Source organism: Drosophila simulans, chromosome 3R (genome assembly GCF_016746395.2).
Source record: "Drosophila simulans strain w501 chromosome 3R, Prin_Dsim_3.1, whole genome shotgun sequence".
NCBI lineage: Eukaryota > Metazoa > Arthropoda > Insecta > Diptera > Drosophilidae > Drosophila > Drosophila simulans.
Window position 1 is genome coordinate 24,882,754 of NC_052523.2, and position 26,532 is coordinate 24,909,285.

Consider the following 26,532-nt stretch of genomic DNA (forward strand, 5'->3'; position numbering starts at 1 on the left):
CGATGAATTGGTTGAATTTTCAAGTCCAAGACCGATCCACACTATCCCCCCATAGGTCAAAAATAAAAAATCAAAGTCCAAATTTTGACTTTAAACTGTACTGGTCCCGAACTGTTCCCGTACTAACACTTAATTTCAAACAGATCCTTCATATGACACCTATATGATATAGTGGTACCTCAACTAGATGTATTTTTGGCAGCTTTCCCCATACAATAGGAACCACAGTGCACTGTGCGATGCCGCCATCTTGCTCACTTTCCAAATTTCATTGCATACTTTGCGGCTGCCAAACAAAATTGACCGGAAATAGATTAAGAATACCGTCTCACAGTCTCGCACATGACATGACTGTGTTTTCCTTTAATAAATTCACGTAATATCATATTTTAATTAAAAATCAACTAAAACTTTGACGAAAACTCAGCAATTACAACAGCATATTGTAACTAAAGGCATTGCTTAAGAAATGTGCTGTAAAGGATATGTGTATTTACTTATAATAAATTTTAGCAAGGAAAAGTTTACATAAATCAGGTTCACCAACCATTTCCCATCACCTTGAAGCACAACTTTCGCAGCGTTTTAACTAAAATGGAAAGCATTATTCCAGGCGCACACTTAAATTAGCATCTAAATAAACGACTACCAGACACGAGAGTTGGGGACCACATCACACCCATCCACATCCGCACACACTCGAAATTTCCACTCTGCTTTTTCCCTTTTCCACGGGAGGAGCAACAATTTTTGTGATGTCAGAAAACTTTCGACGTGATTGAAATGCTTTTTAATTTTTCATCAAAATCATTTCATTGCGTCAAAATTGTTTGGGTGCTCCTGAGCGGCATGATAATCCGTATGGCGCACACACCCACTCACCGGATTGAAGGACCCATCTTGCAGGGACATTGAGCTTAACCTTTTTCGTGTGCTGCGATGGATTGGTTCATTTTTGGCATAATCATGCGATAGGGATTACAAGTCTCTGCCAGGGACACGAACTTTTGGTGTCGTCAAAGGAAAAACAGTGGGAGAAGTGCTATTTGGACTTAATAGATTTAAACTATGGCATTTTCTGTGTTTTAATCAATGTACTTAATAGATACAGTTCGAGAGAAGTGTATTGTAAAATCTGTCCTGTGATAGGAACCTTGGATGGTAACCCCGATTGGGTACCACTGTTCGCTTTGCCGAAGTCAACCTGGGACAAAAATGATGGATTATCGCTTTTTGCGCTAACGTTCACATGTTTTTATTTACTTGTATATAGCCCGCCCCGAAACCTGACCCTTTTTTTTGGCATCTGCCAGGGGAATTAATAAATGTAAATCCGACTGGGAGAATGGCCAAAAAAGAAGGCATCGGGGATGCTTAAGCCACACAAAAGACCACACTAATCGCTTTTTTCTCTCGTTTTGGTCCGGTGGGCGCAACTCTACGGATTTGGATTGGAAATGCCTGGGTTTTTGGGGTCGATGGCAAAAGGCGGTACGGCGACACAACTTTTACACAGCTTTTCCTATTTAATCATTCAAATTGACTTTTTTGCCAGCCTGATGGACGTTAATTTTGAAATCCCTTTTTAAACGCTGCCCACCAGCGGTTATTCCGCAACTTCTACGCTCCACGCTCGCGGCTTATAAGTTTTTAGCCCTCGCTCATTTCGTTTTCATTTTTATCGTACTTTCCGCGAATTTTCTATCCTTTTTGTTTTTCCACTGGCGCACTTAGAATGCGCTGAGTTTGCATTTGGCTTTCATTTTGCCATTTCACCGACCGACCGCCATTCTTCTAGCTAGCCGACTTCCCTTTTTAGTTTTTTAATCAAGATGTTTTAAATGCGGCCACGCCAGTGAATGATGGATTCCATTTTGTCTTTTTTCACTCTCGGCCCCCAACAAAGTAAACAGAAAGTTGGTTGCCGGGTTCGGCAAAGATTTATGCAGATAATAAAATGAGTCTTCAAATGAATAATCAAGTTTTGCATGCCTGGCTGAGGGTTCCACCGCTCATAATTAAGGTCCGTCCTTGAGCCCAGTTTACCCGGTGCCCAGTGCCCAGTTACCAATTTGCAGTTCCCAGTTGGGTTCATTCGATGATGGAGCAGCTTTTCGAAAGCATCCAGCTTTCAAAAGGCAATACAAATTTGGCGAATTCAAGTCAAGGACTGCCCACTGCGAGGCATTCTTAAAGTGGAACGGCAATTTAGCGGGGACTTTACCTGGGCAAACTTTATAGAAAATTAAATTTTCTAGTGCTTCGCCGTTTTATTACCGCCGCCGCTTTATTGTACTTGCATTTCAGGTGCAGGACAATAAAATGTCGCGATGTCGGGCGGTCATAACTTTCAGGAAACCAGAAGGAGAAGGCCCAAACACGATGCCAAAGCAACTGCAACTTGTTAGACTTCCGCCTTCCGTTTCCCTGGTCACCCAAGGCTTTTTTGTTTTTATTAACTTCCGTGAGAAATGCGATTTTTACGCGCAGCTGGCGCTATTGTGAGGGAAATATTGTAGAAGCTGCAGGATATCCAGGACACACTTGTTGCCATTGTTGAGATACAAAATTAACTTTTACGCTTTATTACCGCAAGAATGGTGAAACAAAACAAATCTTAAGTTGCAACTGCACTTTGGAAATTCTCCAACGGCAGCCACACCATGAACTTCTGTTTTCTGCTGGCATTTTCTGCTACTGTTGCTCTAACTGCCACTGTCCCTGTTTTATTTGGACTTGTTTCCGGAGTCGCCGCTTTTTGTCGCCGGCATCCGGAGGCCATCAAAATTGCCGGAAGCGCGAGCCGGGCAGTCAGTGGCATTGTCATCAACTCAATTACATTTGCGACTGACTCCTTGCAGCCGAAGGATGCCTCGCTTTTGTTCGCTGACTGATGACAGGACCGCCTAAACAAGCCGCACAATACGCGCGGCGTCGTTGGCTTTTATCTGGCCACGCCCCCACATCTGCCCCCAACTCCCGCCCCGCCCCACGAAACCATTGTGTCCTGTCTCGTGTGACGGATGCGACAGGAAGCGCTGCGAGTCTTGATAGTCCGACTCCGGCAACAAAGGCTGCGGAGCGGGAAAAAAAGAGCGACTGGAGTTGGTGCAGAAGCACCTTTTCGTATATCCATGGCGCCATAATTTACTGCTTCCCCTCAACCGGAGCCTCCGTAATCTATGGGTATGCCGCTCCGGCAGCGGAAATGTTTCACAGAGATTAGCACAACATGTCAGCGTTTTGATTTACCTGCATGCCCAGAGATTCGGCCCACAAACTCAGCCACCTGAACCCCGGCAACTAAGAGGCTCAGGTTCATCGAATCAGTATCAGTATCGTTGCCGTTCGGATTCAGTTTCAGTATCATTAGCCAAGTTTATGTCTGCCCCTCCATTTCCAATGCAAATTGAAACGACTGCGATACGGCATGCGAACGGCAGGTGCTCATCACCAATCGGTCCTTGAGCGGATTATCCAGGCACAGGTGCGTCTCGGCGTGCAGGAGATGGGTGCCGAGGCGCACCCATCGCTGCGACCTCCTCGCGGTCTCATTCCGCCCGCACGCCTCCAGTGCTATTCGCATCCCGAACCCCACAGCCAGACAGAACTCCCGATGGGTGCTCAGCTGTCCACTCTGGCGCAGCATGCTCCACTGGGTGATGTCGCTGAGGTAGCAGCTTGCCAGGATCGGCTGGGAGTCCTTTTGTCTGGCGTGCACACACCGATCCTCATTCCGCAACGTTCCCGTGGCCGACAGCTCATCGAAGTGCATCCTGCGAATTGATTGAGGGTTAGTTATTTTTCAATGAACAATAGCTCAAATAGCTGACCACACAGCTCATAAAAGCACAACTTTTAGAGGAACATGAAAACGTGTTAGATATATAAAACCAAAAGAGGCCATCATTACTGAATATTTGATATATCTACAGCATAATCATGCAATTTGAAATGTATACATATCTTATGCACCCAACGTTTTTTCCAGTGCACTGACCTTAGTTCGGGGCTGACATGCCGCAGATACCATTCGAAGGGATGACACCGCCGTTCCGTCCGTATCCGCTGCAGCTCATCATAGGTGTGATCCAGTGGAATTCGCCTGGCCGCCGGCCTCAGTGCGTAGAACATATTTTTATACTCGTCCAGCCAGGACTCGGCTATGATTTTTGAGTTGCTGGTGGCGGGAAGGGAAGAGAGTTCAATCAGCATGTGATTGGAATGTTTATATTAAACGGAAGCCGGTCTGCAATGAAATTGAAAAATACCAGAGGCGGTGCGGCCATTTCACACCTAATCCCCGACCTCGGACTCACTGCAGATAGGTTTCCTGGGCCGGGCTCAACTGACGGTCGGATTGCGGTGGAAAGTCGAAGGCGTGGCGGCGGCGAAAGATGTGTCCGATTCGACTGCAGGGCACGATCTCAATTTGTCCACCGCAAAGCCACAATTTAATGGCCAGCTCGATGGACTCGCCGCCCCAGATCTGCAAAGGGATGAATGTGGACAACTGAGTGTATTTGCTAGGAAATGTGGCAGAGGAGAGCGGCATTCTTGGCGTTCGACATTAGCAATTAGAGCTCTTGACACCGGCTAATTGGGTTTTCTCACCTTCAGATACGGGTTGAAGCTGCCCAGCTTAAGGAACCATTCGCGTGACATCATCAATACGCCGCCAGCGAAGACAGGACTCTGGTAGGGCATCTCCAGGCGCTCCTGGTTGGCCAGCTTGCGTTTCAGCCAGTGGAAGTGTAGGGACCAGTCAAATCCACCCTTCAGCATCTCATTGCCTTTCCGGTAGCTTAGGGTGGTCGGGTCAATGGGGTCAAGTAGTGGACTAACCGCCAGATTGGTATTGCGTGCCAGTCGCTCCAGCAGTGGCTCTAGCCAGCCCTCGTTCACCTCGCAGTGGCTGTCCAGGAAGAGCACATAGCGTCCACTGGCCAGGGAGGCGCCCCTGTTGCGCGACCAAATCAGGCCCATGCGCTCCTGGTTCCTGAGGAAGATGAGCCCCAGGCGATATCTCGACCCGAACACTGCGCCCATCCATCGCTTGAGGTCATCCAGCAGGGTCACTGTTAATTGAGCGATAAGTGCGACCCTTTTGCGTAAGTGGGTTCAATGGCCTACCATCCCGCTGACTGCCGTCGTCCACAAGGATTAGCTCATGCAGATAGTCCTCCGGCGTGCGACTCAGCAGGGAAACAATGGTGCGCAGCAGCATAGAACGCGCTTCATTGTGAAAACTGATCACCACACTCACATTGGCCTCCAAAGGGGATGGAAGTATAGGATTTCGTGTGGTGCAACTAAAAATATATTAAATATTATTTCATAAATTGAATAAAAGTTTGTTTTTCTTTTCCATACCTAGAATGCCTTGTTACGGGCAACTTACGTATAAGACCCACAGCATTACTCAAATGAATATTGTATTGGTAAAAATCCTCCGATGTTTCTGGTGTATGGGATATGAATAAGCGCCAATCCAGGTAGTTATAAAAACTCTCATTTTTGTAAGCTAACAGCTAAGAAAGCACTTAAATGATTTATCACATAACAGGCGGGCTTAATCAACTCACTTCACCGGCGTTTATATCATCATTGCGATCATTCCGTATAAATATCACTAAGAAAACCAACTGGCAGATAAGGAATGCAATGATATAGAAACTGCAATGCCGAGGAGCGCAATATTTTCCACCTGCGTACATGACGAATATATCTCGAGCAACTGAAGCTATTCCGGTTTGGAATCCACATGGCGCTCCAAGTGGTCACAAGTCGGGCCGAAAAGCAAAACTAAATCGCTGAGATTCCGCCTTCACGCTCTGCATTATAACTTCTGTTCGGCCGCCTTTCATATTATCACCTTCGAGGAAAAAGCTTGTTTTTATACTTAATTTCGCCAGCTTTTTTACTTATCTGGCTCTGGTTGTGTCGTCACATGCAGAATGCTCCAATCGTAGCTCCCCCATCGCCATATCATCGGTATATGTCACACTTGTCATTGATAAATGCTCGATAAGTCCGGCAAATATTTGTGTGCAGCTCGCAAGGTGTTAATTGCAGCCAAACGAAACTATCTATTACCCATGAGCTGTCAGTTTTTCGGGAGATTTGGGAGGTTTGGGTGCTATGGAGGCAATGGGGCTATGGGGAATGGACAGGTGAGCAAGAGCATGTTATCGATGATATTTCATTCATGGCCCTTGGCGCAATTCGCTATCAAACATTTACAAGTTTTTATCCAGCGGATTGTGATTGAATGTTATTGATATACGAGCAATGTGTAGCTGAAAAGCAAAAACATCATTTATTAGATAATTGTAATTCGAGTTTCGCCACGGGTAATGGAATGCACTCTCATTTGTTTAAATTATGTTTGCACTATAATTGCATTATTTACTGTGTGTGTGCACTGGGGCGAAAATATTTTGCAATTCATATTTTCGCCAGCGCAATTAATTGAGTGTAATGATTTGCACAATTTTCCACCCACTCATTATATGCTGATTTGTTTTATTTTTCCGAACGGCAAACATAATTGCCGCTGATTTGCGCTCGGTAACATAATAATATGATGGACTTGCAAATATAGACTGCTTCCTATGTCAATCAGTTCATGGCAAATACATCTGCCCCGGAGTGAATTCAATTGGCTACCAAATGGCCAGCGGACTCACTCGCATATTGGCATTCCTTTTTTATGGCCTTTTGTAGCTGCCATAAATATTTCAAAGGCTAGCGTCGCGTCGGTTACGATTCACATCCACATCTCTCTGAGCATGGGGGAAAAAATGGGGAAACTGGAGATACACACACTCGCCAGACACCATTGTCCATATTGGTTAGTGTCCGAGTTTGCTGCCGGGATAGACCGGAAGCCCCGCCTCCACCATCAGTGATGTGATTTTATTTAAAATTGTTAGGCAAAGCGGAAGTAACTCATTCAGTTAGCAACAAAATCAGGCGCCATGCCTGGGCCAAATTGGAGTGTGACTTCCGCATTGCATTAGGGTTATACTTAGTTGTTAGGTCGGACCTGGTCCTTCGTCCTCCGCCCTTCGTCCTTAGTCCTGTGGCGGTGGCTGCTGCCCAGTTGCTGATTGACTTACGTGCCTCTCGTTTTCCTCTTCGCTCTCGGTTTGCCGTGCTTTTTTCTGGCTCTTCCCCGGATTTTACGTGCAGCGGAAATGCATTTTTCCAGTCACGTCTCCACCGACCAGACAAGTGTGCAGACAGAGCTGGAGCCGTAGCTGAAGCTCCAATTGCAGATGGTGCCAGGTAAGACATACGCCCCCACTGAGTGGCAGCGACGTCCGAGGATTCTTTTGTTTTCGGTTGCCGTTGGCGTGGGAATTTATTAAGCCGGGCGTGATCTATGCGCTCAAGCTCGAGAGAATTAAAGTGCTTTGTAATGAATGCACAGGGTGGCCAGGTGGCCCCCAGGATAAAGCAGGATGCCCCTGCGGCAGCCAGGACACCTAATTGTATGCCAGGTCGCGTGTGCAGCTTAGCAATTAAGTGGCGCGGCCAATTCAAGGGCGTCCAAGGAGACCAAATTCGATATTCAATATGTTTTCAATTTGCCGCTTTTTTCTCGCACATCGCAGCTCCTATCAAAGGCAATCGCAAAAGCCGTAAAACAAATAAAAATAAAACGAAATTATGCCAATAAATGAATTATAAGGCGCACGCACAACGCGGCGTATACGCAACGCTAGTCACAAGCAATGGGCGACAATGCCTAAGTGGCATGTAAATGTCTGTCAGTGTGGGTGACTGGATGAGGATGTGGATGTGTGAGTGTGGGCCATGATTATTATAAGGACACTCTCGCACTCTCACACACACGCACACATGCGCTGGGCTGTGTGTTTGTTATGATAATGTTAATAGCCCAGCACAGGCTTCTAAAATTTTATTAGCAAGCGGCTTATGGAACTTTGAAAATAATAACAAAAAACCAGCAAGCAGTGCCCCTGCCTCCTGTCCCACTCACTCCTTGCTGTCTCCCTCTCGCTCCCTCGCAGGCTCCTGTTCGCCATAAAGAATATTGAGGAAATTGCTTTCTTTGCACTCGAAATGCTCAGCAGACCAGACCGCTTAGCAGGGTGCACTCATTTCGAAATTGTTCCGTATTATCGTAAAATTTTACGCACACTCACACACACCCGCACAGTTGACGGCCAAGGACGTGCGCACACATACAAATGCGTTTCGATGCAGAGAGAAAAAGTTAAGGGATCCTTGAAGTAACATAACATACAAGAAAAATACTTAAATTTTATTCAGCATAAGATTCTTAGTACAGATTCCATTTTGTTTAATTGAATAATATATTTTGGCTAAACATATCATTTTTGAAATTGAAATCTTTCCAATAACCAACATTTTTTTTGCAGTGTATGGTTTCATTTTTTCGCTTGGCATTGTTTGTAGCAGACGACCGCATTTTTCTTGTCAAACATTTCCATATCCAGCTGCAGCCACATATTCGCTTAGAAGTGCGTGTGTGTCAGCTGAAAATATTTGCAAAAACAAAAGATTTCGGAGGCGCGAATTTTGTGCTTTGTTTGTTGCGGGCCATTTTATGAACTGCGGCCGCGTCCTTGAATTATTTAGTTTAATTTACCAAAGTGCTTTTCCCATAAAGTGATATGCGGCTAATTTGCAAGGACCTCGCTGCTCGGAAGGGGGACAAATCGCAGCGGGAAGATCAAAAGGGAACATCTAAAATGTAAACAGAACACATGGACGGAAATATAATTTCAATGATTTTCCATTTCGATTTCGATATGGCGAGGGAGGGCGGTCCTTGGAGAAAAACCATTTTAATGATGTTTACACAGTTTGTATGCGCCTGTCAACATGGTCGAATGTATCTCATTCCCAGTCCCAGTCTCCCTGTCACATTATGTGCTTTATGGCGATTGACTAGAACTTTTCACTATGCCCGACGGAGTACTTTAGTTGATGACATTATCGCTGCAGTACAAAAGGCTTTTTTGCCACTGCCACTTCATCTCAGTGTTTGTACAGTTTCTTCTTGCCATTCATTCGGCCGGATTTTTCGTCAATGACTCTGAGCCAAAGGACATTCCCGGCAAATATTGCTAAGCGTCTGCGCGCTTCATGGTTCTTGTGGGGCAACTTTGATTTGGCAGCGGAGGCGGCCGAGGCAGAAATTTTTCATTAATTTGATTGAACCTCAGTCAGCCGAACGGAAATGAGGCAGAACAATTTAATGTCATATTTGCGGCGCACGAAAAATTGTTTTTCATTTGATCTCCGCAGGTCTGACCTCAGTCGGAGGACAGTTCAATTTAAAAGAAACAAATTGGACAATAAATAAGGCGATTACGATATTATCATGCTGGAAATAAACTCACAGCATGGTTCTTTCAATTTTTCAGTTGTAAACTATTGATGTTATTCTGGGAACGGTTATTTATTTGTATTTCATATGACTTTTTGCTGATTAATCGAAAAAAGTTTTTACAAATATATATTTAAATTCTGACTTTGTTTACTGAAAATTTCTCAATTGTATCCCAAGCTTTTCATATCGCTAAATTGTGGACAAAACCAGTTTTTGAATCTTTTATGTTTGTCAGTTCAATGAGGATTCAGCATATCCGTGGTAAAGCAATGCTCTTTTAACGGTTCAGACCCAAAAAATTCAGAAAATTGAAAGATTTATATCGGCTATTATTAATGAAATAACAATTGAATTGAATTAAGGAAAGGCTGAATCCAGAGTTCATCCGTGCGAACTTCCGTAGTGGCTTGGCTTGTATCCGAAGTGTGGACGCCAATCATCCTTGATGTACCTTATCTTGTGATGTTTTACTCCGGAAGTGGGCAACTCTTCGCTGTGGCAAAACTGGAGCACGGCCAAAAGCAAAATTACTACCGCTTTCAACATGGCGATATATGGTTAGAAACTGACTACTCCCCTGATTGCCTTAGCTTTTTATGGGCCATTTAATACACCTCCCGATTGATAATTCAGATTTAGCAGCCAATTAGGCATGGACCTTATATGTAGTAGTAACTATACTTACCAAGTAAGCTGGATAAATATACTTTTGTGTAACTAAACCGATTTTAAACATAATCAAATATTTAAAAACAAATATTATTTGAATAAAATTGTTATAATATTTGTTATATTGTTATATTGTTATTTACAAAATCGTATCTTCTATGCGGGAGTTTTTAATGATCTCCATGCCCATTATCGAGAAGGCGAGAGCATCGTATACCCTGATGTACAGATTCGCGCCCGTGAAGGCGGGACAGTTGTGACCAGCCACATTGATGCCGCAGATGCGTTCGTCGTGGACGAGTGGATTCCCCATGGCCAACTGGCACTGGGCCGTATACTTCATGTTCTTCACGCAGATCATGGTGTCGGTGGCGACCACCGCTTCGGGATCCCTCATGCGGAGTCGGCACGCCTGAATCGGTATGATGTACGTTGTCTGCGAGTGAATACTGTGGCGACTCCTGATCCACAGTGGCAGCTCGATGGGCTCGTATATTTCCAGCTCCGAGTCGCACAGCTTCACGGTGTCGCCAGTCACTTTGGAATTCTTTGGGGACTTGGATAGTTGAATAGCAACCAGCATGGGATCCGCTCCTTTCAGGTAGGTCTGGTTGAGAGCGACCTTTTTCCCTTCGAGGACTTCGTCATCGTACATCTTCATCGTGACCACATCATCGCTGGCCGAATCAAAACAAGTGGTAGTGGTAATCACTAGCATCTCGGATATCACTGTGCCCATGCAGATATATTTGTTTCGCTGATAGAGTCTCACCATCAGCTCGTGCAGCGGCACCTTCTTGTCCGAATTGGTCAAGGTAACTACAGGCTCCTTGGAATGTCCATACTGTACTGTGTCATTACTGGGATTATTCGGATTATTGAGATTATCAGGATTATCGGTATTATCGGGATTATTTGAATTATTGGGATTATTTGGATTATTGGGATCGGAATCCATTTCGTTATCGCTCCTTACAGTACGACGTCGTTTGTAGTTCATTTGGGTTTTTCGATTGTGCTGCGGTTTATAGGTGTCCAGCATATAGCGATGGACATGAGTGTTCGAGGATTCCGACTCGTTCGCCAGGAAAGCGAGCAGAAGGATCTGAATAATGCAGAGTGGTAGCAGCATCGTTACTCAACAAGTCTCTGGTACTAAGCATATTTTATTTTTGACTTGACCATAGTGCTTACAAAATCAATTTGTGACGCCTTATACTTTGACATTTACACTAATTGCAACCATAAAATAATATTTTTTACACTGATTAATATGTGAATACAACTAATAATAATCGAGAACGCTTTCAACATGATTCTCAATGGAATTCTTGACTTCCCGATCTGGTCCTCCATTAAGAGGATCATCGAATGCTAATTCCTCTGGGGGACCACCAACATAAACATTGGGCGACTTCTTCACTATAGTCTCAAGAAGGGGTGACAATGTAGATGGATTCGATTCATTGTATGGACCCGATCCGGTGAAGGCCCTCAGGGCATCCGTGGCCGTCTGGATGAAGGGTATGACCGGCCTAATGGGTAGGTATATGTCCATGTTGGTGGAGTCGTCGTCCTCGTCGCAGTGCTCTCCATATATATTGATGGCCGCCAGTTTGTTGTCAATCAGTAAGGGATCCCCAGGTCGAGTGCTGCATGTGGTCTTCTTCGAGTGCCGCTTGTTTCGCACGCAGATGAATTCCGGCTCGAAGGTGGAAACATGGAATACCTCCTTTAGGCCGTAGTGGATTTTGCAGCGATTTATGTCCATAACCCGCGTGTTGTACAGTCTGATCTGGAACTTGGGTGGACCAAAGTAGGCCATCTTTACGTCATCCCCCGCCTGTGGCCTCTTACGATGCAGGGGAATATATCGGTATTTGTCTCTGTCGAGCTTGTTAGAGAGGGCGAGCAGAGCCACGTGGTTGGTAAAGCGATCCTTCTTATTAACCGGCATGAAAAATCCGATCACCTGATGTGGTTCGGGATTGTCGTCCAATTCCATGCCAGTCAATATGGACAGATGTTTGGCCGTGTACTCGTATATCAGATCGAATCTTCGCGGCTGGAAACAGTGCGTCGAGGTCACGACCATCCTGCGGGAGATCAGAGCCCCCGCACAGATGACAGATCCCTCGTTCAGCACGTTCACGTAGTATGTCAAGTCCCGCGTCGCATCGAAGGGAAGTCGCTTTTGGACCTCCTCCGGCTTCGGTTTGTCCCGTTCCTCAAGGGCTTCGCGATTGTAATTTACGTGGTCTTTGGTTCTGTGGGCTCGATTGTAGTAAGTGGGTCGGTGGTAGTTCTCCGAGTACCTTTTAATCCACAGGGAGGCACTGTAGTCCAGACCAAGGATGTACAAAATGCATGTGATTAGGAGTCGCATGTCGAAAAGAAACTGGCACTTTAATCAGATTCCAGCACGCCAAAAGAGATTCAGTTAGCTAACTTAATTAGTTTCACTTTGAGCAAAAGAAAATTAAGTCACTCAGAAAAAAGCTTTAATCAAATCCAAATATGTATAAAATACAACGAATAATACAAACTTCAAATAAATGGCAAATTTGAATTGAACTTTATGCCTAATATACTTTTTCTTTAAGTATAAGATAAACAGATTTTTTCTCAATGTAGAAATATTAATTAAAAATTTAGATGAAAGCCAATCGGCAGGCTCATCTCTCACTTCTCTCTCACATTCTCTGTGTAATTCCTGCATGTCCTTTATTTGCCGTGTCTGTCATTGTTTTGGCATTGCCATTTTTTGTAGTCTACTTTTGTGCGCGACGAAAGTGAATGAACGAATGGGATATTGCTGGAGTTTTTGAGAGTATATGTGCTGGCCTGCGGCTGCACATTGAATTATAAGCCAGCCATCGATGCCCGGCATTTAACTCTTGCCTTTTGCCGCCATCGAGATCCGAGCAGACAGCTGAGTGGACCGTCCTGCCAACGGCAGACGACATTGTGCCGGACATGAAAGGCTTAAAAGGTATATAAGCAAGATGGCTGAAAAAGTGCGGCGCACAACGAAGGACATAGATAATTAATTTGCTTTGATTACAGTTGTCTGGTGCGGGAAAGTACCCCCTTTTCTGGAGGAAAAACTGAAAAAACTGATTCAGAATCAGTCTTCGACTGGGCCTCTGAAGTGGACTGACTGGCAGACGGAAATTGAAGTGTTTGTAATGTATGCACCGCCTGCGGCAAGAAAACGGATGAGCCAAAGGCATTTCCAGCTGGAAACTCCCTGCTCCTCTGCCGTCGACAGCAAAAAGTGACAGCCATGTCGGCAGGCTCGACGGCGACGAGTGCGTCTAATTGATGGGCAGACGAAGGCTTTTCCATGCAAATATATAGTACGGGTCAGGATCTGGATATCCGCAGGCAAGGCGGAAAGGCACGAAGGCAGCCAGGAACAGGAGCAGGAACAGCTGCCGGGTCGGGTTCGCTCATCAATTATTTAAAATATGTTACACTTGGCACATTACCCGACTGACAAACATGTGTTTGCCGTTCGCCGTTTGCCGTACCCGTAAGCCGATCCGACCGGCCATAATAGCTGGTCATTATGTTTATGTGTCGACGCCAGGGGACGTATGGGGAGACCCCACCTGGCATGGGCAGAAAAAAAAGGATATTCAACGACCTTGTCGAAATTTATGCGTACGTGCCCGGTTGAAAAACGTGGACGACGACAAGAAACCTCGGGTCATTTATTATTAGCTGTAAAACGTGTGCTGGATCCGGTTTGCTTCCGGATTCAGAGGGATTTTAGTGCTCCTATGAGCTGACTTTCATCCAATAAACAATCTCCATTTGCAAGTTGGAAGGGCGCCAAATCTGATACATTAGACGAGTCGCGAATTGATTAGGGATACCTTTTTATTAACTATACGGAGGCTTTGCATAAAAGGGTGTTCCAATGTTCGAGTGGCACTATGAACCCTTTCCCTTAAAACTGAAGCCCAATTATGAACACTGCTTAAAGGATGATTTGCGCTAGGGCGGTAGTTGAGTTTTATCCGAACGCTGTCGACGGCAAATTAAATGTCACTCACACGCCATGTAAGCCGGGCAAAGATTTTGCAGCTCATTATGCAGCATGACGCAATGAAAAACACAGGAGGGGGCCAGCTAGATGATGGGGGTTGAGCTTATTTGAATTTACAAGTTGCCAGCGACTAATGGCAAATTCAATTTCGAGAAGGGAGCACTTTAAAAGCAATCAAAGGCGCTGCTGCCGCCTAGAAGGATCTGCTCCACAGATGGATCTCTGGCCGGGATTTGGCTGCAGGGTCAGCTGTGCGAGTACATTTGTCTTCTGCAGTTTTCGGAGATGGACACGGCAAAAGGAAGCCATGGATGCAATGAACACGAACCGCCGCTGGCCAAGTGAAAAGTGGAGCAGCACCAGCACCAGAAAGGAGCAAAAGGAGCTGAAGGAGCGATCTCGGCGGTGGCGGCTTTGCCTTTGATTGCACTGGCTCTCTGCCTGTCTTCTACTCAAGCACAGTTCGTTGCACACTTGAACATACCCTCAGCAAATAAATGCAAATTTCGCCATGGCAAACACACACACATACGCACACACACAGGCACACGGACATAGACAAGGACTACTGCTCCTTTTGTTGCCGCCGTTGCACATTTCCCGAACGCCAAAGCGCTGCTCTATTTTGCCCTGCTCTTTCAACATATTTGTATAAATTTTCGATTTTCTGCTTCAATAGTCCGCCGGAGTTGCTGCTCCTCTTCACTTTGTTTATGTCTCAAGAATTCAATATTTTTTCAAACTATTCCTGCTGCTTCCTCGCACTTGCTTTGTTGTTCAACTCTGGTTGGTTCTGGCTGGATATGTATGGCGTTACTGCCAAAGGATTGGTAATCCCGGGACACCTTTAAGCTCTACCCACATATCTGTTCGATTTGAGCTACAGAATTTACTTTTCACTCTCACATTTTATATGCTCATTAAATTTTATTGCTCCCTTATAGTTGCTAGTCCTTCAAAGCACGCAGAACTCGTTTTGTTTTGGAATGTACGTGCTTAAACGCTGCCTGCTGCCGTTTGCTACTTAATGGCTAATTAGTGGTATAATTTACACCTTAATGACTCTACAACAATGCCCAGGCAGCAGCCCAAGCTGCAGGAGGATGGGGGACGAAGGAGCAAAGCTGCTCCAGCCAAGAAGCCACAACCATGAGGCGAGGGAGCTGCAGAGCTGCTGAGCAGCTATCTAGTTTAATCCCAGCACCTTGTAGGCCACCAGTTCCCTGCTCCGAGATCCCTGCTCCACACGCCCATGGCCACATTTTATCGCTCGGCTCATATGTGTGTGCGCTGCTTTATGTGCAAATCAGCGTCCATTAATAAAGACAGCTAGCGAAACGTTACGCATACGCCGCGTTGCATTAATCACAGCAAACGATACGATGTCCTGGGCCGCAGCGTGTTAATTTCATCGCAAATGCCTTTTCCAGTATGAGAATTTATGTATGCCATTTTAGACAGTTTGATTTATGACCTCGGCTCGGAAGTGAATCGAGCTTTGGTGAATTTATTTTACTGCTTTAATCGCGAGGAGGAAATGCGTGAAAATCACACGCCTGCCAAATCAATTTATTAGTGGCTTTTCCGATTTCAGCAAACTTTAAGCGCAGAACATTGAATGTGTGTCGGAAAAGCGTAGAGTAAAATTACTTTTCAATATTTCTCGCCAACCAAATTGATTGACTTGCATGCGAGGCGAGGCAAAAAATGTTGTCACGCACTCTGAAATTATTCAAAATGACACAGCTCACACATCACACAATGTGTGTGCACCTGACAAAGTCATACCAATGCCAAATCCAAAGGCGAACTCCGCGGGTGGCAATGCAATTTGCAAATTGCCATAAAGCTGCAATTGTGTCAAATATTTTAATGTAATAAGGGTCGCAGCACGATAGCTGCATGCATTCCCATTCGCATTGGCATTCAGTAGCCGGTTCAAAGGACACCCACTAATGGCGGTGCCACGTTGCGTATACGCAATGCGTCAGCAATGACATCAGCTGTCGCCATTGTGAGATATGCTCGTACTTAAGGCGAGTTGCTAACGAATGGCTTATCGCCGGGGCAATTTCGCCGAGCTGATCAATTACGAACGGGCATAAATCCGTTTAGGACCACAAAATCTAAGCGGCACCCCTTAATAAAATTGGCAATCGGCGAAAAAAACTAAGGCAACCGCTAGCTATTCAATTTTTATTCTCTATTTTTATTTATGGCTCTGGCCGCGGTCCTTAAACCAAAACTCAAAATATATATCTCAACGGCTATGCAGGACGACAAGGACAATCGGCAGCGAGTTAAAAAAACAAGCGAAAATATTACAACATTTTAATAGCGAAAATGAAGATTTATTGCCCACGACGACAACAGCGACGGATGACGACGCCAAAATGACAGAAAAAAAATAATCGGGAGTTCAACTAAAAAGCGCGTTTAAAAAAAGTGAAACAAAAAGCCACTGACCAGCAAAATCGGAAGCAGTAAATGCTGGAAATCATTAAAGTAATCGAATGGAATGGGCTATAGAAATACGACTAAAATATAGCCAGGGTTTAAAATTTAGTTATAAGATCAACATGCACTAGGGCTCAAAAAGTTGTTTATTGTCTATAAAAGCACTATAGTGGTTAAAGTTAATTGCTGAACTTATCTACCCGTCATATTTTAAAATGCCCTGGGTATCGGAATGTGAAAAAAGTGCAAAGTGTAAAAATCGCTGCCGCGTCACGTCACGTCAGCCGCATGATAGACCAGTCAGAACCGCCCCTCCTTGCCACCCCAGGGGGCGTGTCCAGTCGGGAGTCGCGACTCCCCCCTACGAGCTCCCTACGCCCGTTCACCGATTCCTGACTGCCATATACCGATTCCCTTATCGCAGCCATAGTTGCCGCCATTGTGTTGCTGCTGTTGCTGCTGCTGCTGCTGCGTGTTGCTGCTGTCTGAGCCTAGCGCACGTCGCAGTTTGTTAGCTGCATGCCACAGCGACCCGACCCGTCCCGTACCGTCCCGACCCAGGAGCGTCCCAGAAGCGTCGCCATTGTTTGCTCGCCCACTGTGCACACACAACTGGGCGTGTCCAATCAAAATATGCAAATGTTTTATCCGTAAAACGTCGCTTTGATGGAATTTCGGCACATTTCGCCGCTCAGTTGCTCCAGCTGCTGTTTTTGTTTGCTTTGGTTTGGCTTGGCCGCGTTTGCCTTGTTTTGGTTGTTTCCGATTTTTCCTTCTATTTTTTTGAAGTCCTCCTTTGAGGGGGGGAGGGGTGTGCTGGCAGTTCGCAGGACCCTCCGACAAATTAGCAGTAGTTTGCCGGGCCTGACGAACGACGGGCACACGTCAATCAGCGAACAACGCGCCACGTTGCCTGATTTATATGCATAAATTTTCGCGTGCGGTTTGAGCCAGTTTGCTGGCGCTTTAATTTAATGTTGCCAACATTTGCGCGTCATTTTTGGTCAACCGGTTTTCAATAGTCATTCCCGCTAATGGAGGCGTGGCAACTGGCAGGGGGCGGCTGGCTGGCTAGCTGGCGATGATGAGCTCCATTGCCCCCCACTGCTGAAATGTGAAAGCTCATTACTGCGGCAGGGGGCGTGTGGTTATCGGGGGGCGTGGCCATGTGCCTTGTGGGTAATGAATTTATGATATTACTGGTCATGCCAATAGTTGGGCAATAACACAGGGCCTACTTTTGAGGGCCCGGACAAGAATTTCCAGTCCTTGCCCACTGAATTGGTAGTTAAATTTGCGGTTTTCGTGTGGACTGGCAGGCATTTGAGCTTATTATGCCGCTGAATGCACTTAACAGTGCTGACGGATAACTATTTCAAAAAAAATAATGGAGTAAGAAGAATCTACTTAAGTTTAATAATACGAATACCAAATATTATACATGAAAAGTTACTAAAAAGCAGCATAAGCTAGAGTTGAGCAAGTATAACTTTATTTACAATCCGGCATGAAGGATGATTATAGTTTCCTGTAAATTCCTAATGGCGAATCAACTTTAAGCTTCAATTTTACCACATAAAAGCAAAATGGCAGCTCTGCTCTCCAATCTCCAGTTGCAAATCCCGCAGAGAAGCCCCAGGTCAGGACCAAAAACTATAACAATATCGGTGTGCCATGGCAATGACTATTGTAATTATGAAGTAACTCAATAAACAGTTGGCATGTTACTGTTTGGAGAAACTGCATGCAAATTGCAATTAGTTTCTGTTTTGCATTTGCCATTATTATTGAATTTGGTCTAATGTGCAAATAGCATTGGCCATGGCAGTCCTCATCGGCAACCTGTAACTCAATCAATGGTCAATGCGGTTAAATTGTGGCGCACAAAGGGGACTTTAAGGGCTCGATTCGACTCCACTCATTATTGATTCACAATGCACACACACTCTTTTTGTTTTGCCAATTAGGATGGGAGTGGAATCGCAACCGCTCCCACCGCTGCAACCTCCGATATCACCTCATTATTGCTGCTAAATCCATGCGCAGACACACCGACTTCCGTTCTGGCCAAAATGAAATTTATAATGACAGCTACAGCAAACAACAAACAAACAAACAAACAAATCATGCCCTCAGATCCAGTTCCCCCCGAACAATTATGGGTAAAAGTTGAACGATACAACTAAAATGTAATCAGCCAGGACCTCCACAACGTGCATACATGTATGTGGAGAAGTAGCGAGCCATGTCCTTCTCACCATCATGCGTCCGTGTGTTTGTTTTAATTAAAATTACAGAGCCATGTTTGTGCCTTTGTTCCCGCCTTTGTTGGCCACTCGCTCTCTTAATGCTTTTTTAGTAAATAATTTATATTCAATTTTCAAATAAATTGCCAACAAAAATAGTTAGCAAACAAACGGAGGCCACCATGGGATGCATTAGACTGGAGTTGGAGAATGCAGGAATAATAAACAAAAGTAAAACAGATTTGCCATATTTAATTCTATTAATCCGAGATATTCAACTATGAAAAAGGACAACGAGATGGATTTTCTGATTACTTTCAAATTGTTTAATTCGACGTTTGATTTTCAATCACCCCATTGTGCTGGTCCAAAACCGTGTGTGTTTTCCATGGACATTGTCTGCGTTTAGTGGCAGCGGGGATTATTATAATTGTGTAAGCTATTTAAGCATGATAAACACACGGTGTCACACTCATTTGCATGAGTGTGTGTGTGTGTGTGTGTATGTCTAATGGTGGGGGTTGGAAAAACACACCCACACCTGCAGCGAAAGCAGTTTCCGTCCGTGTGCGTGTGAATGTGACGTGTGGTTGGCTTTGATATGGCATTTTCGTGTATGCGGCTTGGCCAAAAAACCGATACGAATCTCCACCAAAACTTTCAGCTTTCAACTTTCGAATTCAAGTGTCAAATTAGCTGAGCAAGCCCGACTGAACTCAAGCCCTTAAATATTAACTCTTACTTAAAAATGTACACAGCTCGCCTGGTTACCAATTAAACTGGAGTGTTGCGCTTCGCTTTCGCCCACCATCTATGCGGCATCCTTAACCATCTAGAATCCTCGCTCGGCCGCAGCATGCACACAAACTCCAAACTGCAGCTAGATAAACTGTCCGCCCTCACAGGCGCAAATATTGATAGTCTAACACAAAAGTTTTATGCACTAAAAGAACGCCTAGCGGCGGGGTGGGGGAGTCGGTTGCAGTGCGTCCTCCTGGCTGCCAGGATCCCTGGATCCCTGCAAAGTCAATTTTCACCCAAGTCGACGTTAGTTGAAAAGTTAGCAACACAAAGTGGGAGCGGGCTGGCTCACCGAAAGCAAAAAAAAAAATACAAAAAAAGGGAAAAAAGTAACACAAAAAGAAAATGAAAGCCGAAACGTAAATTTTTATCTCTGCGCGGTGCAGTGCAAAAAGGTTTCGAGTGCAAAATAAAGTTACTTTGGCAATGCGATGCATCAAACCGCAAAACAAGATAATTTCAACGGTAAATAAATCACAGCCACGAGTGCTGGTGCACTGGGTGGTGCCGAGTGGGTGGTGCCAAGTGGGTGGTGATGAGGGGTCTACCTGCACGGTTCACTGCCTTGCCTCTTTTGAGTGAAATTCAGCTCCCCAAAGTGAAACAACTGAAAAGTTGCAGGTACACACACAAAAAGAAAAGGCCTAAAACAATCGGAGCTTTTCATAACCAATTTACTGATCTTTGTGAAATACAAATTAAACTCTTAAGCTTAGTTTTAAAATGCAGAAAAACAAACAATATTTACCTTTCCGTTCAATATTCACAGTTCTTAATACTTTTATCTGGAGCACCACCTCACTCTTGATGCTCTCCTCGAAATATTCATTTTTCTGTAGTGTATTGTGGCAGGCAAATCCAGAGCCAAATCACTCCATTACCACCTCGGGCAACATTCGCGCGTGTTGCACAAAAAGCTGATTAGTTGCCATTGTGGCGCACACCGAGCCGAGCACACAGGTGCACTCCCAGCCAGATGGCAGAGTGCTAGGTGTTGCAAATGCTTTACCGCCGGCACCCCGAGGATTAGCCCAATTCATGCGATTCCCAGCTCACTCACATTTCACTCACTTCCATGGCGAAAATATAGAATCGCTTCATTATTAGCATGTGAGGATCTAATTGGTTTGAATGCACTCGATAAACTTGCAATCCGATTACTCAAACCGAGCACCAAGCACCAAGCACTGTCATTTATTATTAAGCCAGGCTAGGCGAAAGGATTATTATCTAAGGACTTCGCAACTAAGTGGGGCAGCGTCGGCAATAAAAACCTCCTGATTCAGGACTAAGCACTGGAGTGGAAACGAAAGACCCAGGGAAACTGGGTAGGGTAATAAATAAAGTGGCCTTGTTACACCGGGCATGGAAAAAAGGTGTCACACCCCCACGTGGAACAGCCTGCAGCCTGCAGCGAGTGCTTAAGCCAAAGTTGAACTTTAAGTAGTTGCCACCTTAAGTCGACGCCATCTGCAGGCCAAAAAGCGAACCGAACTGTGGCATATTGCTCTATATGGACGAACTTCCTTTCCCATTCCCCGTAAAAACTTTTCCATTATTTTTATCTGCTTCACATTTTGAAGTAGCAAAAACTTTGATGCTGTATGCAAAAATAAAAACAGCATCCGAAAACAGGGAAAACAAAACCAAAAATTAAATACGATTTTTTTTCTTTTTTCCCCATTTTGTTTGTTTTTTTTTTCTGACACTCACAAAGCCAAAGCTGATTTTCATATACAGTACGTACATATATTTATATGGAATAAGACCTTCCCCAAACAGTTATTGTGGCTGGCCCGGCCAATTCAAGGCCCCTCGGGCTGGTGTCTTTGGCATTTTATTTAGTTTGTTATTTGTTCATACTTAAGTGTGTCGCCAGCGTCTTGTATTGGTTTTATTCGAAAAACTTGTCGTATGTCGTCCTCGAGTCGAAGAGGCGAACGAAGAAGCCAGTCAGCGATGCCCAAGACAATAACCCACGACCCAATCCAAATCCCACACCCATCCCACACCCGCAAACACTGATTTCAGATCCTTGTTGTATAAGCAAAGTAAGTTGTTGAGTAGATTACGGTTTTTGTTACGTCCGCCTGCCATTGTCTTTAAGTTTTTGCCTTCCTTTATGGGCAACGAGGTTCCGAAGGTTCCGAAGGTCCCCAGTGACCCTGTAAACTTCAAATTGCTACAAGTGACACATCCCGTCCCATGCCATCGCCCCCCATCCCATCCGTTCGATCTTGTGGGTATCCTTGCCAGGACAATGGTCAGGCGGGCAGGTGAGTATGAGGGCGATTGCGATTGTGCTTGTCTCGGTGCCAAAGCGCCTTCAATGACACAAAGCTGGCGAAAAAATCCTGAGATAAACAAATTCGAACAATGTCGTGTGTAATTTAAACACTTGTCTCCGGATCTTGATTCCTGTTTCTTGGCACTGTTACAGACATCTTGGCTATGTCCTTTCGAATTTAAAAGAGTGAGCATAGATTTTACATTTTAAGTTCTATTGTCTTTGGTGTAGCCAAACTAGGCTATCGTCGTGGGGCCTAATAAACTTCAATACCCTATACTTTTCTATTCATTTCTATTCTATATAATACTTCTCATCTATTACTACTAATTTCCTCGTTTTCTGGGCATAGCCCACTTTTATGTGGGTTTTCCGGTCTGCTGCAATCATTCCAAATAAACGTAAAGATGTGTATTTTGCCCAAAATTCCGGCGACTCGGAGGCAATTCAATATGGGTGAGATTCGGCGTGTGGGGAGCACGGAAAGATGTAAATCCCTTGGGCCATACACATGACATGCCATGCCTAAACCATATTTTGTGCCACAGTCATGTAAGTACATAATTCAACAAAATGTTAATTTAATTAAATTATGAATATGAAATTTTCGCTGGCTGCCTTGCCTTGTGTGTCAGGTGCAGAATGAGAGCGGGCAAATGGGGGCGGGGCAATACGGAATACTGAATGGCAGCATAAACTCGACGCGCTTCGACTGAACAAATTCATTTATATTTCGCACACGGGGGCGACACACTCTGTGCCCCAGCATTTTGTGTGGCAGCACCGAGCGCGCAAACACTGGGCAACTGAACGCTGAAAACAGAAAGCTGAATACTGAAAACTGAAAACTGAAAAGTGGAAACCAGCTCAATAACGATACAGAATGTGGCCCAAAGCCGCATATAGCATTTAGCATACAGCATATATCATGTAGCGTATGGGCCAGAAAGGCAGCGTGGCCGACCAACAGCAGCAGCCATTGCCACATGTTGATTTTGCAAAACTGAGCCGAAATTATATAATGCAATGCCGGGTAAACAAGCCGCGGCACACAGATGACTGCATAAATAAACCGAAATTCGAAGAAAACAACATCATTAAAGTGCTCTCCGGGCACGGAGCTCCGCGGCGGCTACATGGGGCAAATGTGTTCCAAGCATAGCCCCCAAACAGGACCACCACTCCAAAAACATTCACATATTCGGATGAAAATATAGAAATGCACGTGGGGACCGCCACAACCCGGCTAATATCAGGCAAATCCAGAATTACTAAAAACCAAATGGCCAGCCGCATTATAAACATGCAGCCAGGCAGTTACTAAAAATAATGAGCCCGCTGACTGAGTGTTTGGTCAGCGGTACCGAAAGAGCCATTTCTGAATGGAGTAGCTGCACTGAGAGAAATGCCTGATACGAATATGAAATGTGGAAAGACCCATGTGTCTTAAAAATCCGTTAACAGGTCATTATACAAGATTTAAGCTTAAATGTTGCAGATCATTCTATATAATTCGGATTTTTACCTGAGCAATAATCAAGCACATTCTTATCTTAAGTTTAAGTGCAAGTAGAGCGCTCAAATTAATGAAGTTTTAGATTGAAAAGTGCAAAATGCATTTGAAATTCGCAATTCGCCAGCTCGGTCAGTTGATTTGCGTTAGGGAGCCGAAATGAAATCCGTTGAAAGGTGGCGGAGAAGCAGCATTGGTGGCAGCATTACGACGGAATTGAGTTGCTGAGCCAGGCCAAAAGCTATCGGTGCAAAATCTGCGTGGCCAGCAGAATGCGAAAACACCCAAAGACCCTATCATAAATTCAATTTTTTCTGTTGCTGCTAAGACAAAATGCCAAGAGTTGACATTAAGCAGCCGGATGACGGGCGGGACAACTCGCAGGACGACTTCTAGGGTTCCCAGGACACCCAGGACTTCTCCTTCTCGGCTGCACTGACAGCGATGACGACAAGTGGGAGAGGACATCAAGTGAAATGCAACCGAGGCTCCAGCTCCATCTCCAGCTACGGCTTCAGATTCAGATTCAATGCGCGTGACAGAAACCACAGGGCTGTCAGCAGAGCAACCGCCTTGGATGGCCATTACCCCAAGTCGCAGCATCCTTCGTTTGACATGGAACCCTGTCCAGGATGGGATGGTATGTGATGGGATGGGATGGTATGGGATTGTCAGTTTGGTGGCTTGTAGCTGCAACTGTAACTATATATGCCAGCGTTCTTATTGTGGGCCCACTGCCGCTGTGCATTTGTAACAGAGCTTTTCGTAAATTGATCCAATTTATGCTTATTTTATGGCAAATTACGGGCGAAAGACGCAAGCCTGCCGGAGACCTCTGCCACTGACACCACAGGGAGCTGGAGAGCTCCTTGTCCGAGGACCTGATTAAAGGGGCTTTAAATATCCATATCGTCAGCTAAATGATATAAATGCGCAGCCAGGAAAGGTTTAAAATTAAATACTTGCCATAACCAGTTTTTTAATTAACTAACGAGAGCTGAAAACGATTTTAGCTTTCTATATTTGCCAAAACCCTGGGGAAAATTTAATTATGTCAAACCGTTTGACATTTCAACTTAACTTTTGCCCAAAAAGTTTCGATTTTTCCACCGCTATTGATGAATAAATGCAAAGTTCAATAGCTGTCAAAATTGAAAGCGCATATCGTGTTTTATTTAAATAATAGTGAATTTATAAATCTCCCCGAGCTGCGCAGTTTAATCTTGTGATTCCGGGAAGCCCCGCATGTGTGTTAAGCTTATACACATACATATATATAAATTCGATCCTGAATATCCACTTGAGTCGTTGGGCGCCAACTGCTGATTGTTCGCCACTTTCACCCACACAATTTGCCTGCTAACTTGCCTTTATTGGCTTCTAAATGCAGCTCTAAATCCTTTGAGCAAATTGCCATATTGCTGCCAGCTGCCAGCTGCCTCTCGTGCGGAATGTCCTTGCTTGTTGCATTGTTTTCGTATAATAGAATTAAACTTATGCACTCGCTCTCCGGGTTTCTGGGGCGACTTCCCGCCCGGGGCGCTTGGGTGAGCATTTGTTAAGTGGCAAAAGATTGAAATGAAGGCAAACACACAATTGCACACAAGCCGGGACTGACGTGCAGATTATTGGCATGTAAGCGTAAGTGTGCGTGGGTGCACTGAGAAAAAATGTCAGGAGATTCAAGCAGCATATGGATAATCAAGCAATACAGATTTTAAGACTTACTTGAGTTCCACCTAGCTGCGATTACATTATTTTTCCCATAACTTTGAAACAATTTTATTAATGGTTCGATATAATTTCCGACTAAGTTTTTCCTCAGTGCTCGCATGAGGGTGTGTAAATGAAATGAAATGGAACGAATCGGTTGCAACAAAGGGGGGGTTCTGCTAGGGGCTTACCGACTGCCAGATAAAGTTAAAAGGGGCGCCAACGCAATTTGCTCGGGGTCAGTTCTCCAGCAATTTCGTTGATAACTTATGTCATTCAACAAATGAAGTTGACATGCCGAACCCTTGCTGAACCCTCTCCCTTGAGGTTGCATTTAGTATGCGAATTCAACTTTGCTGGCCCTGTCAAATGGGCCACTTTCACATTACGCACCTGGACGAATGCAGAACCTTAAACATGCCGGAGTCACCGCCTCTCAATTACCTAATTGAAATCCAAGCCAACGAGATGGGCACAAAGTCAAAGCCAGATTCTGATTCTCGATTCAGCATCCGAATCTCTCAAGGCTGTGCGCTGCATATGATTATAAGTTTCAGACTTGTGCCATTTCAATTTGCTCTTTGACATTGCCGCTCTGTGTCGAATGCAAATTGAAAAATCATCATCGAATGGCCCAGGCCAACAACATTTTGGCTGCCGGAAGCGTTTTGCTGCCGCCCCAAACTAATATTGAGGCAAGGGCGCTGCAAACTGTTTCCGTTCCACGGCCGGCGGAAAGGAAAACTGGATGGAAATGGAAAGCTGGAGCTGAAGCCCATGCCATGTGACTCTGGATTGACTCTTTTTTGGCACGCAAGTGGGTACACGGTTTTGGCACAGCTACTGATCCTGCTGCTCCTGCCACCCCGGTGGCTGTTGTTGTTGCTGCTGCTGCCAAAAGTCGCTTGTTAAACAGCGGAAACGGAAACGCCAACAGTCGCACAAAGCACAAAGGGAGCACAAGCACACAGGCGACTTTTGGCAACAAGACGCCCACCGGCATCGTCATCGGCAACGGCATTCCCATCCATCCATCCATCCAACGTTTTGGAAAAGTGTAAATCAAACTAATTGAATGTTTTTCGCCGAGCGAACAGCCGGTGCCAAAGATATATAACTGCGACACGCCCCGTTTAACAGGCAAAGATACTGACTCTTTTAACAAAAAATATCGAAAGCTCCTGCGATGATAAGAAATTCAATTTCGTTGGATGCACACGCTTCTGGTTGAGTGGTGCACGCTCCTTTGACAATTCGATTTGGCAAATATCGCACATACGCAGTGTTGCACTGGCCCAACTAATCAAAGGCCCATTGAGCCAAAGCTGGTAGTCACCATTCATTAGCTCCTTGCTGTTGCGAAAGCAGGCCAAATCGCATTGGAATCAAAATGAAAAAGGAAAC

At 45.0% G+C, this 26,532-nt stretch overlaps 3 protein-coding genes across 4 annotated transcripts; all 3 read right to left on the bottom strand.

The window, feature by feature from the left end:
• Positions 1-2,553: 2,553 nt before the first annotated feature.
• Positions 2,554-5,896, bottom strand: LOC6729951 (putative polypeptide N-acetylgalactosaminyltransferase 13). Of its 2 annotated transcripts, XM_002105210.4 has the most exons (7): positions 5,586-5,896; positions 5,374-5,531; positions 5,134-5,312; positions 4,615-5,078; positions 4,320-4,489; positions 4,001-4,180; positions 2,554-3,776 (listed from the first exon to the last, which is right to left on the bottom strand). In XM_002105210.4, the coding sequence occupies exons 1-7, from the start codon at positions 5,715-5,717 to the stop codon at positions 3,380-3,382; spliced, it is 1,680 nt and encodes a 559-aa protein (XP_002105246.1). In that variant the 5' UTR covers positions 5,718-5,896; the 3' UTR covers positions 2,554-3,379. The 2 variants fall into 2 exon arrangements, with proteins under 2 accessions (XP_002105246.1, XP_039151069.1); XM_039295135.2 differs by lacking the exon at positions 2,554-3,776 and having other exon boundaries at positions 4,091-4,180; positions 4,272-4,489.
• Positions 5,897-10,150: 4,254 nt separating this feature from the next.
• LOC6729952 (uncharacterized protein DDB_G0287625) lies at positions 10,151-11,192 on the bottom strand. The gene has a single exon (XM_002105211.4). It carries the CDS (start codon positions 11,187-11,189, stop codon positions 10,197-10,199), a length of 993 nt encoding a protein of 330 aa, XP_002105247.1. The 5' UTR covers positions 11,190-11,192; the 3' UTR covers positions 10,151-10,196.
• A 13-nt stretch (positions 11,193-11,205) lies between these two features.
• On the bottom strand, positions 11,206-12,461 carry LOC6729953. Its single transcript, XM_002105212.4, has one exon. The coding sequence runs from the start codon at positions 12,441-12,443 to the stop codon at positions 11,343-11,345; it is 1,101 nt and encodes a 366-aa protein (XP_002105248.2). The 5' UTR covers positions 12,444-12,461; the 3' UTR covers positions 11,206-11,342.
• Between the last annotated feature and the right edge of the window lie 14,071 nt (positions 12,462-26,532).

Bases quoted from the DNA above. Each gene is read 5' to 3' on its own strand.
- LOC6729953 (XM_002105212.4), bottom strand. From the start codon at position 12,443: ATGCGACTCCTAATCACATGCATTTTGTACATCCTTGGTCTGGACTAC.
- LOC6729952 (XM_002105211.4), bottom strand. From the start codon at position 11,189: ATGCTGCTACCACTCTGCATTATTCAGATCCTTCTGCTCGCTTTCCTG.
- LOC6729951 (XM_002105210.4), bottom strand. From the start codon at position 5,717: ATGTACGCAGGTGGAAAATATTGCGCTCCTCGGCATTGCAGTTTCTAT. The intron at 4,490-4,614 runs GTGAGAAAACCC...ATCCCTTTGCAG, and splicing joins GCTTCAACCCGTATCTGAAG to ATCTGGGGCGGCGAGTCCAT. The intron at 3,777-4,000 runs GTCAGTGCACTG...ATCAATTCGCAG, and splicing joins CATGTCAGCCCCGAACTAAG to GATGCACTTCGATGAGCTGT.